A 13,124-nucleotide genomic window follows, 5' to 3' on the forward strand; every position below is an offset into this window, starting at 1 on the left:
CCAACCATCTCAGCATGTTGCACAGCCATGATATTAGCAGAGCTTTACGTTTTTTTGGTCATGTTTTCACGCACTAACTGCCTCTATTAATCTATTTGATTGCAGGACTCTTACAATTCATCTCAACGTCAACCCTGTCCTTAACCTATCAGAGATATTTTCTTTGTCCTATCCATCTTGCACACCACCTCTCTGTAACTTAAAGCTACCATTTTTATTTCTTTCCCAGGTCTGGTGTAGGGTCTTTGATCTGCAATATTAACACTGTTTCTATTTCCATAAATACTGCTTGGCCTGTTCAGTGTTTCTAGCTTCCAGAATTTTCTGTTTATTATTTCAGATTTCCAGCATCTGCAGTTCTTATAAAATTTTCATTCTTTTGCAATTCTGACTTGTGCCTTGATGACTGTGCTAAAGTTTTGGACTTTCAAGAGGTGAGCCACTCACTACAACTGTACTTAAGTGACTCATCAAGTTGATGGTGATCCCAGAATATTTATAGTCCGTGGCATTGAGCATCATGGATAAGCAATGCAACTCTCTTTTGTTGGAGAAGGGCATTACCTGACACTTTGGTGGCATTAACTTTGGTTGCTATATAGCAGTCCACGCCTCTTTGTTGATTAGAACTTGCTGCATGCAGGCTTGGACTACTTTCTTAGTTGAAATGCTGCATTGTGGAACCATCAGTTCTGAGTTTATGAAGAAGTTACTCTCGGTGGCTGGGCCTAGGATACTGCCCTGGAGAACTCCTGCAGTGATGCCCTGCCATTGGGATAAATGATCTCTAACAACCACAACTGCCAATCCTGCAAGATAGTACTCCAACCACTGGAATTCTGTTCCCTTCTTCATCATTGACATCCATCCTGTCTGGTCTAAGGAAGAAATCCTTGGACTTACTTCTATCGAATTTCCACTTGCTGCAACTTTGGCCACTCAATTAGCTAGCAATATTCATTTGCAACTTTCTGTTCTCAATTGCGCTACTTACTAAGTGAGGATGCAATTTTCTTCACCCAAGTACAGTGAAATGCTTTTGTTTTCCGGGGATAAACTGGGATAATATTATATATAGCCCAATTGCCTGCAGACAGGTCATTGTGATGGTGACTGAGGTTCAAGCTATGTACTTCATACTTGAAAACTTATTTCATTTTTTTTGAGAAACCTCACTACTTATGCTCCCACTCAGAAAGTGGGATAAGTGATAACTGCATTGAGGCAAAAGTTGTTCTGAAGTTTGTACCATTACTTCCCTAGGTTGACTTGGGAAAATATTTGAATTATTTTCAATATTCTGGCTGATTAGCAGTTTTCAAAGCTTGTGATCTCTACTAAGAAGGACCAGATCAGCTGGCAGTTGAAAACATCACACCTACAGATAACCTCACCCAGGTCACACATCATCCCGATTTAGAAATATATTGGCGGTCATCATTACAACGAAATCCTGGAATTCACTGTCCATAGGCACTGCGGGAATACCTTCACCAAAGTCTGTGCTAGTTCAAGGCAGCGGCTCATCACCACATTCTCAGACAATTAGTGATGGGCAACAATGCTAGATTTATCAGCTCACACAGATCCCCAAAAAAGAACAAAAATAAACAATTAAAAACATTTATTTGTATACATTTCGTATGCATGAAATAGGGCAAAGCAAGTATATCAATTTATGTAAAGGAAATTTACAAGAAGATAATTAAATTATCTCTCGTGTTAAAATACTAACCTGATGTGTGTGCTTCAGCTGAAGGAGCTCTATCCTTCTCTCCTCTTCTGTTCTTTTCAAGAATAGTTGATCTTGATGGGGTTTCCTGATATGATAGAAAACAAAACAAATAACTAAAAACACAGAGAACTAAACGTCAGAACTACTTAACCAACCAGTGAAATATACAGAATAAATTAACTATGCCTTACATGATTGAGAAGACAATTAATTTTACATTTAAGTAATTTAACTAGCTAGGTTTGCAACAAACCATCTGAAAGCCTTTTGAGGTTAAAGATGCACTTCATAATTTTGTTGAATAGTTATTAAAATAATATCATACATTGTTTTAACATGCTCATAAACAATTAAATTAAAACTTACTAGGCCCTCATAGCTTTTCTCCCCAATTCACCAACAACAGTGTCACCACCCTTTCTAGATGCAGATGGTCAAGTAAACAAACCTTAGAAAACATCCATCAGATGGAGTGGATCCGTCGTAATGAAACTGTGTTAAGTATTGTAATAGTGAGGTGCTATGGTTCAGAACAATCAGCTTTGCCAATCGACCACTTTCAAAGGCAACTGAACCACTTTAAAAAATATCTTCCTGAAGCTAGGCCACTATTATCAACTCTCCTTTCTTCTGCATCTTGTTCCAGAAGTTTCTTCTACTCTGGTTCTTACAATATTAAAACATAAGTAGTATGCATCTTCAAGTTTTATGGCAATTTGCAAACTTCAATGAACATGTAAACACATGCGAGGAGAATACAAACTTTCTCTAGTTTGTTAAGGAAATGACTATTGTTATTCCTCATGCGAAATTCTTTAACAGATCACTTAAAAAGTAAGTAGAAGTAGGAGCCCAATGAGTCTTTGAACTTGTTCCACCACAAGATCATTTCCTCCAGCAATATTTCCTAGGATAAAGTGATCATAATCATAGTGAACGCAGGACATTAAGGAACTTAATGTTACCACTATTTTCTTATGTTTTTATGAAGAATATTAAAACTGTGTCTTTTGCAGGGTAGATATGAGGTAGATTTCCACATGTGGGAGAATGTGAAACTAAGGGCAACTGTTTCATATAAAGGATCAATCTTCTAAGGCAGAGATGAGATAAAATATTTCCTTTCAATGATCAAATGTCATTTTAACTCCCTTTCTCAAAAGGCAGTGGAAACAATCTTTGGATATTTGAAGACAGACATGGATAAATTATTGATAAGCATTATTGTAATAGGTTACTGGGAGTATACAGTATGGGCTACAGTCAAGGGATTGAAGTAGATGCAGGAAGATAGAAGTGAAATAACTATCAGCCATGATTTTATTTGAATGGTGTAACAGGCACAGGAGGAATGAATGGCCAACTTGACTTCAATTACTTACACTTATATTTGTAATGTATGGGTCTATTTCTTTTAGAGTAACGACTCCCCCGAGCACTACATAAGGACTGATAACTTACCTACGTACACTGATCTGTTGTCTATACATGCTCTCTTGGTACAATGTGAATCCACCAGTTAATCTCATCTCATCTCCCATATGTGTGCTTTTATTTTAATTGATATGTAGTTGTACAGACACTACAAATTGGCAACAAGTACGAACCTGATTACCAACGAGTATCACCAACTCCACCAACAGTTATGAGACGACAAACTTCGGAGGGAGACAGCGAGAGGACAATACTGAGAAGGTCGTCACAGACACTAACAAAAGGTATGAGTAGATGTATAATACAGAATGAGAGATGCACAACTAGCAAAGTTAAAGTGAAAATAACATGATGATGGCCTTCATCAGGAAAGTTGATAAATTTGATAGCGCTAATGAAGACTGAGAATTGTACATTGATGGGATTGAATTGAATTGTATTGTGAACAATGTAATGAGGAAAAGGAAGCTTATACGCTTCTTAGCCTAATGGGCACCTAAACATACAGGCTTTTATGCAACATAGTAGCTCCTAAAAAGCCAGCAAGCAAGAGGTTTGATGAAATCGTTACAATTTTACAAAATCTCTTGAGCCCTAAACCACTGGTAATAGCTGAGAGATTTAGATTTAACAGAAGGAACCAGTCAAAGGATGAAAGCATTTCTGAATACATGGCAGATCTGTGCAAACTTTCTGAATACTGTGACTTTAGAGATGGACTTTCTGATGCATTAAGGGACAGGTTTGTATGTAGCACGCATCGTCAAAGCACTCAAAAGAAGCTACTGTCTGAAAGAGATCTAACCTTAGAATGGGCATTGACCATTGCAATATTGTTAGAGACTGCAGAAAAGGATGCAGCAAACTACAGAAAAGGAGATTAGAATGTGAAACACACAAAGTATCCCTGAATGGTGCAAAAAGCCAAAAATGTTATCGATGTGGCAAGTCCTCCCATGATGCAAATGACTGTTGGTTCAAATAAAAGTTTGTAGAAAGTGTCACTGACAAGGTCACAGTGTGTAAATCAGACAAAAAACACAAAAGGAAAAACCACACAGAGTGAAAAGTATCAAACACAAAACCAAACAAATGCATAAAGTGACTCAATGTGCAACTGAATCAGACCACACAGAGTCAGACAAAGGTGAGCTGTCATGCCTAGAACTTCATAGCATTACTGAAGCAGATCACAAAATTATATGCATCACAATAGATATGCCTGGTGTAAAACTGAAAATGGAGCAAGATACAGGGCCAGCTTTGTCTATAATTTCAGAGGCTGACTACAACAGACTGTTTTCGAAGCTACCATTAGAAATGACCTCAGTGATGCTCAAGACCTACACAGGTGAAAAAGTGTTTTCTAAAGGCAAACTGAAAGTGAAGGTGATGTATGGAGGCCAAACACAACAATTAGAGCTTTATGTATTTAAAAGTAGAGGGCCAGCACTTTTTGGACAGGAATGTCAACAGTTTTCTCAAATCTCAAAAAGGATGTGTTGTCATTGGAGAGAGTCCAGGGGAGACTCACAAGGATGATTCCGGGAATGGAGGACTGGATAGGGTTGATATTGAGAGGATGTTTCCTTTTGTGGGAGTATCCAGAACTAGAGAGCACAACCTCAAAATTGAGGGGCAACCTTTTACGACAGAGGTAAGGAGTAATTTTTTTAGCCAGAGTGGTGAATCTGTGAAATGCTCTGCCTCAGACTGTGGTGGAGGTCAGGTTTGTGGATGTATTTGAGGTGGAGATTGATTGTTTCCTGAGTGATCAGAGCATCAAAGGATATGGTGAGAAGGCAGGTGCATGGGGTTGAGTGGGATCCGGGATCAGCTATGATGGAATGGTGGAATGGCTTGATGGGCTGAATAACCTAATGCTGCTTCTATGTCTTAGGGTTGAGAACTTTGACTGTATGCCAGCCAACTAGGCTGGCACACAGTCAAAGTTCTCAATGTGTCATCAACAGGCAACTGCAGCTCAAATGGTAGCACTAACCGGAGACTGTCACAGCTGCTTAATGCTAATGAGAAGGCGTTTGAGAAGGGTACTAGTATACTCAAAGGCACGAAGGCCAGAATTGAACTGGATGAAGCAGCACCACCAAGTTAGCACAAAGCGCATCCAGTGCCTTATGCACTATGTCCTAAAGTGGAATCTGAACTGCAGAGCTTGAAGGCATCTGGCATTCTCGCCAAGGTTGAATGGAGTGATTGGGCCACACTTATTGTCCCAGTGATCAAGAAAGGGAAGGCCAGACTTGTTTGTATATGCGGGGACTTCAAAGAGAGCATCCACTCTATGCTGCGTACTGTGTAATAACCCTCCCATGAATATGAGACATTTTTGCATCTTTGGTGGGAGGGGAGAGGTTTTAAATGACTGACTTGTCACAAACCTATCTGCAGATGGAGTTTGAGGAGTCAAGCAGGAAGTTCCTCACAACCAACCCTCAAAAGGGACTGTTCCAGTATAATTGTCTTGTCTTTGGCGTTGCATCAGCTCCAGCAATTTGGCAAAGAGCAATGGAACAAGGCTTCAAGATATCCCAGGAACACAATGTTACCTTGATGACATCATTGTGACTGGCAAGAATAATGAAGAACACCTTTAGAACCTTGGTAAAGTGCTTACCAGACTGAGTAAATATGCTCTGTGTGCTAAGAGAGAGAAATGTGAGTTTTTCAAAAATGAAATCTCATATTGTAGGCACATCATCGACAAGCAGTGCTTACGTAAGTCGCAAGAGAAGACTGAAGCAGTATTGTAGGCACCCAACTGGAAAATGCGTCACAACTCAGGTCATATTTGGGGCTGGTAAGCTACTACCACCAGTTTCTCCCAAATATTGCAACAGTGCTGCACCAATTTAATGCACTGTTGCAGGTAGGAACAAAGTAGGAATGGATAGAAATATGTGAAAGAGCATTGAAGGAAACAAAGAACTGCTCACTTATATGACCCAACTTTGCCCATCAGATTGGTGTGCGACGTGTCCCCTTATGGCATTGGTATCGTTTTGTCACACACTATGAAAGATGGATCTGAACGTTTGATTGCATTTGCTTCAAGATCACTGATGAGTGCAGAATGCAACTACACACAGATTGACCGGCTTTCGTCTAGTATGGGGAATAAAGAAGTTCCTCCACTACCTTTATGGACAAAAGTTTCCATTAGTGACAGATCATCAGTCCCTTGTGTCCATTTTCAATCCCAGGAAGGAAATCCCAGTGACGATTGCTACCTGGTTACCAGGTTGGGCACTTTTTCTAGGAGCCCACTCTAATGACATAGAGTTTAAGGGTACGCTGATGGCTTGTCATGTCTTCTGCTGCTGGCAACTGAAGAAGAAGTCTTTATACTGTGACCCAGAAGAAGTGTTTCACACAGCATTGGTGGACCAGATGCCGGTAACAAATTCTGAAATACAAGGAGAAACAAGGAATGACTCGATATTGTCAAAAGTCTATGACATCACCATACAAGGATGGTCAGCTCATGGTAATCCTATGTTTCCCAAGTTCTCAGTGAGACCAGACCGACTATCTGCATGTCGAAGAACACTGATGTGTACATCTCGTGTTGTGGTTCCTTCTAAACTGCGCACCAGATTATTAGAGAATCTGCATGAAGGGTACCTGGGTACAATAAAGATGAAGAATTTTGCTTGGAGCTATGTGTGGTGGCTGGGAATAGATAGACTGATTGAAGACTTGATCAAAAGCTTTTGAGGATGCCTTAAAGTTCAAAATGCACCCCACAGGCACTGTTACACCCTTGGGAGTGGCTGTCCTCCCCCTCGCAAAGAGTGCATATTGACTTTGCTAGGCCATTCATGGAATCCATGTTTCTGATTGCTGTGGATGCTCCTTTGAAGTGGCCGAAGGTCATACCACATCAGAAAAGACTGTTCCTGCTCTGAGGACCATCTTTGCCTGAAATAGCCTACCTGAACAAATTTTGAGTGAGAACAGACCACAATACACGTCAGAAGAGTTCAGACTATTCATGAAGAAAAATGGCATCAAACATTTGAAATCAGCTCTGCTGCGCCGAGCAACAAATGGGTTAGCTGAAAGGTTTATCCCAACCTTCAAGAAGTCCATTAAAATTATGGACAAGGAGGACATTTCTCTACAGTACAATTTCCTTTTTGTATATCAGAACTCTGTTCATGCGATGACAAATCAAGCACCTGCACTGCTGTACATGAGCAGGAATCTGAGATCTCAGATAGATCTCCTGAAACCAGATCAAAGGAGGGAAGTACAAAGTAAACAGTTCAGTCAGTTGCCAAGTGAAGCAGCAAGGAGCTTCAAGGCTGAATAGAAAGTCTTGGCATGTGGTTACCAAGAAGATAAGTGGACACCTGGTAGGATAGCTATAAGAATCCAACTACAGATATACACAGTGAATTTTGGAGATCATACACGGAGACATCATGTGGACCAGATACTGGATGCTCAGCCAAAGAACACATCTGAGTCGACTACAAGCAACAAAACTGGCACCTTACAGCCACTGGAATTACCTCTCAGTGAGGATCATGTCACTAACAGCAACATGACACCTTCAACACAGCAAGTTGTCTTTGACACAACACCTGCCAAACCTGATACTACTCCACAGGTCCAGAGGTGCTATCCTGCAAGAACCAGAGCACCACCCAAAAGGCTGAATCTTTAGTATAGTGAAGTTAGTTACAGACTTCATTGTGAAAGCATGTTACGTTGAATAGAGGTTGTTCAAAGGTACATTTAATGTCAGAGAAATGTATATACCTGTATTATACATCCTGGCATTCTTTTTCTTTGCAACCATCCATGAAAACAGAGGAGTGCCCCAAATAATGAATGACACTTAAATGTTAGAACCACAAATACTAAAGAGATCGACGGGTTTTTGTTGAGAAGCTATTTCCTCAGGGTGGGTGTTGAGGATCAGGGAGCATGAATTTAAGCATAAATAATTGAAGTCAGGATGGCCATTAGGCCCCCTGTGCTTGTTACACCATTCAAATAAGATCATGACTGATTATATTTGTCTTCTATCTTCTTGCATCTAACCTCTATCTCTTGACTGTAGCCCATACTGTATACTCCCAGTAACCTATTACAATCATGCTTATCAATAATTTATCCATGTCTGTCTTAAATATCCAAAGATTATTTCCATTGCCTTTTGAGGAAGGGAGTTACAAGGACATTTAATCATCTGAAAGGAAATATTTTACCTCATCTCTGCCTTAGAATATTGATCCTTTATATGAAACAGTTGCCCTTAGTTTCACAATCTCCCACAAGCGGAAATTTACCTCATATCAAATTTCTGGGTGTCAAGATCCTTGAGGATCTAGCCTGGTTCCAACATATTGATGCAGCTATAAAGGAGGAGTCTGAGGGGATTTGGTATGAGGGGTTTGGTTTGTCACCAAAGACACTCGAAAACTTCTACGTATGTGCTGTAGAGAGCATTCTGACAGGCTGCATCCCTGTCTGGTATGGGGGTGGGGGCTACTGCACAGGATTGTGAAAAAGCTACAGAAAGTTGTAAAATTAGTCAGCTCCATCTTGGGTACTACCCTTCATAGTATCCAAGACATCTTCAAGGAGTGGTGTCTGAGAAAGGCAGCGTCCATCATTAAGGACCCCCATCACCCAGGACATGCCTTTTTCTCATTGTTACTGTTAGGAAAGAGGTACAGAAGCCTCAAGACACACACCCAGCGATTCAGGAAAAACTTCTTCCCATCGCTCGTCCAATTCTTAAATGGGCATTGAACCCATGAATACTACTTCACTTTCATTATTTCTACCTCACTTATATTATTATATATCATCGTCATCGTGGCTATCCCTCGAGGTCGAGGATGATGGTCTTCGTTCTGTTGATCTACTTATGGGCTCTCAAGTGGCTTATAAGACCAAGCTTGGCTCTGAAAGTTCTTCCGCATTCAGGACAGGTAGTTCCAGATGGCAGATCGGGCTTTGGTTGTTGCTGCCTCTCTTTCCATTTTCTTCTCTTTTCTTCTAATTCTGCACATCTGTTGGCTTCGAAAGTTGCTGTTCCTTCTCGGATGATGGCTTGCCAGAGTTTCCTGTCCTTGGTATTGGTTTCTCAATTGTTGATGTCGATGTTACATTTCTTCATGTTGCCTTTTAAGACGTCTTTGAATCTCTTCTGTTGTCCACCTCTTTTACGTTTGCCTTCTTTAAGCTGGGAGTAGAAGATTTGTTTCGGCAGACGTTCGTCTTTCATCCGAACAACATGACTGCTCCATCTTAGTTGGTTCTTGATGACGTATGCTTCAATGCTTGTTGTTTTTGCTTCATTTAGCACACTGACGTTGGTTCTTCTAGCTTCCCAGCTGATATTTAAGATGTTTCGAAGACAGTGTTGATGGAACTTTTCAAGTGCCTTCAGATGTTGTTGGTATGTTGTCCAGGCTTCTGATGCATACAGGAATTTTGGGATTACCACTGCTTTGTACACTACATTTTGGTGTCTGTTTGGATGTCACGATCATGAAAAACTCTTGTTCGGAGACGTTCAAAAGCTGTTCCAGCGCATTTAAGACGATGTTGGATCTTGTCATTAAGGTTGACATTGGAGGAGAGGTGACTTCCAAGATACGGAAAGTGGTCCACATTTTCCAGGATTGTTTCGACAAGTTGAATTGATGGTTCTATCCAATTTGTCTCAATTGGTGACGGTTGATAGATGATCTGAGTCTTCTTGGAATTGATGGTAAGTCCAAGTTTCGTGTATGCATGGTTGAAGGCAGTCCGAATCTGTTGTAGGTGGTTTTCTGAAAGAGCTGCAACACTGTTGTCATCTGCGTAATGGAGCTCAATGAGGGAACTCGTGGATGTCTTCGTTTTGGACTTGAGACGGGCAAGATTGAAAAGTCTGCCATCTGTTCTGTAGACAATTTCGATTCCTGGGGGTAGGTCATCCTTGATAATGTGGATGATTGTCGCAATGAAGATGGTGAACAAAGTTGGAGAAATTATGCATCCCTGTTTTACTCCTGATCTAACTTGAAAAGGCTCACAGTTACTGTTGCTGACCATGACTGTGGCAAGCATGCCATCGTGGAGGAGTCTCAGGATTCGAAAGTACTTTTCAGGGCATCCATAGGTGGATAGGACATCCCACAGTAGTTCCCTTGATACTGAGTCAAAGGCTTTGGTGAGGTCAATGAATGCCATGTACAAAGGTTGAAGTTGTTCACGACATTTTTCTTGTAGTTGTCGCATTGTGAAGATCATGTCGATTGCTCCATGTGATGGGCTAAAACCGGCTTGTGTCTCCGGAAGGATCTTCTCAGCTAAAGACTTGAGCTAGTTGTTCATGATATATATACTTACAGCAATTGACTTACTTATTTTTTCCTCTATATCATCATGTATTGCATTGTACTGCTGCCACTAAGTTACCAAATTTCATGACATATGCCAGTGATACTAAACCTGATGCATTACCCAAGACTACTCACATCATTCTAGGTTTGACCTACTTTGTTATTTATGCTGAGATAGCAAACTTCATATCCAATGAATACCAGCATTCCATTTGAATTTTTGTTTACTTTCTTTACCGCTCCATGACAACTTAATTATCAATATGCATGGACCCACTATGTTTTTACCACATACCGAATAGTAGTTTCTTTCAGTTTTAAGCCTGAGGTATGTGGTCTTTCTATGTTTTTGCCTATTCATTCTTTTCCATTGATTTCCCTCAGTTATTTGTGCTTCCATCTACACTGCTTAAAATGTTGCCTATCATCATATCATTACCAATGTTGTATGAGTCTTTCTACCTCACTATTAAGGGCATTTATGAACAGCTCTCGTCCCAGCATAAATACTTGAGAGTAATCACTTGTTTATATTCTCACTCAACCTGACCTTTATAGAGCAGGCCATTTGACCATGATGTTCTGCCAAACTAATAACCTATATTCAAGTTTTCTAACGACACCACTATCATAGGCCGAATCGAAGGTGGTGACAAATCAACATATATGAAGGTGATTAAAAATCTGGTTGAGTGGTGCCAAAACAACCACCTTTTTCTCAACTTCTTATTTACCCCTCAGCCATCAGGCTCTTGAACAAAAGGGGATAACTTCACTCAACTTCACTTGTCCCCATCATGGAAATGGTCCCACAACCTATGGACTCACTTTCAAGGACTCTTCATCTCATATTTTCAATATTTATTGTTTATTTATTTATTATTATATAATACTCTGGTTCAAGACCATGTTTTATTTCATTAATACTGTTAAGCTGTTGGGCATTTTATTTTATTTTCTACAGATTTTCTCAATGCAAATCTATATAAAAGAAAATGTTCCTTTAATTACATTATACAATTGAGTATTTCATTTTGCAATTTAAAATTAAAATTCAGTTTATTAAGTTAGGCTTGTTGTAAGTAGCCAATAAGATTTGTCTTGTTAACATTTTTGTCAGTAAGATGTCTGGAGGGAAAAAAAACAGGAGGGGGTAGCCATTTTCTACAGAGTGTGTGGGATCGATGGAGTTTTGCAAAAAAAGGAGAATGGAAATGGACACGGACACCAAACAGAGCGAAAGAACATGGTGAAACACTCACAAAACCAATTTGGAAGGACAAATATAGATGCCAGAAAATTCTTGTGCAGACTGTGGTCTCACGGAGAAAGTGCAGATAACTTTCAGTTAGCTCACTAGCACATGACATAGGAGAAAATTCAACGTCTTTTTCCTTTGATGTTGCGTGGATATTTTTTGAGCTTGGACTCTTTTTTTTTCAGTGCAGATCTGCTTCGGTATTGTGAGTAAATGAGTGAAGCAAACTGTTATGATTATGTGACAATAAGCTCCAACAATTACATGCACGTTATAGACTAAGATATATGTGATGGGCCCTTTTCTTTGTTTTGTTTGTTATAGTTTAAAATATTATGCCATACAATTTCAATCTATGTTTTTATTGTTTTAAGCTAAGTTACTGTTTCCTAGCAAACAGTAAATTTGCATGGGTGTATCAGTATTCATACAGGTGATTGTGTTATTTTCCCTTACAAAAAAACGATCACTTTTATGTTTTATGTGTATCTGAATCATATCCATCCTACACCTATTTACTGGTAATGACACTTTCATTGTTATTCCCATGCATTGTAGCGTTATGTTGTTGTTAGTTTATATTCACAGTAATAGCTAACTCATTACGAGCCTATGATGAGAGGGTTACCATTATTATTTCTTCCTTTTTGCAGTTCCACATTGCTAAGAACCCTGTCATTAACCCTTTAATCTGCCTTCAAGTTCAACCTTCCTAAGTACATCACCTCATATTTTTCTGGATTGAACTCCTTCCACTTCTCAACCCAGCTCTGTATCCGAACAATGTTTAGTTGTAACCTATGAGAATCTTCTACACCATTCACAACACTACTAACCTTCGTGTCATATACAAACTTACTAAATTACCCTTCCTCTTCCAAGTGTAACATACCTCGTGGGTATCTTGTGACTGTCTTAGGACCATGACGTAATTGAGTATTTTGTGAGCATGATATAATGGTCTTGTGATGGTGGGGTGATGTAATTTTCCCACCAGTGTGGAGTCACGTGATGAGGTGTTCCCAACAGGTATTTAAAGGGGAAACCCCTGTTGGCATGCAGTTGGTTTGTTGTCTAATTCGTCAGTTACTCTGTTATGCTATGTATTTGTCTCATGACGCAGTTTCATTTTAAAGTGGAGTTTTACTTTCTATTGTAAAGTACAGAAACGTTGTGTCAGCAGTTTTGCCAATCGCTGCCAGTTTTTGTGTGTTGCACCTTTGATTTACCTTTACAGTCTAGTATTGGAGAGTGAAGACCTTACTAAAGTATGGGAATGAAGGATTGAGTAAAGTTGGTGTCGTTCGGGGGTTTTATGAAGAATTGA

The 13,124-nt window shown here is 39.7% G+C and overlaps 1 protein-coding gene across 1 annotated transcript in view; it reads right to left on the bottom strand.

The window, feature by feature from the left end:
* LOC134336900 (synaptonemal complex protein 2-like) overlaps nucleotides 1-13,124 on the bottom strand; it is a 293,594-nt gene that overhangs the window by 49,956 nt on the left and 230,514 nt on the right. The window contains exon 26 of the mRNA XM_063031521.1: nucleotides 1,736-1,820. Within this exon, the coding sequence (XP_062887591.1) occupies nucleotides 1,736-1,820 (85 nt within the window). The remainder of the gene's footprint in view (nucleotides 1-1,735; nucleotides 1,821-13,124) is intronic.

The sequence above is a fragment of the Mobula hypostoma genome, chromosome 2 (genome assembly GCF_963921235.1).
Source record: "Mobula hypostoma chromosome 2, sMobHyp1.1, whole genome shotgun sequence".
NCBI classification, from domain to species: Eukaryota; Metazoa; Chordata; class Chondrichthyes; order Myliobatiformes; family Myliobatidae; genus Mobula; species Mobula hypostoma.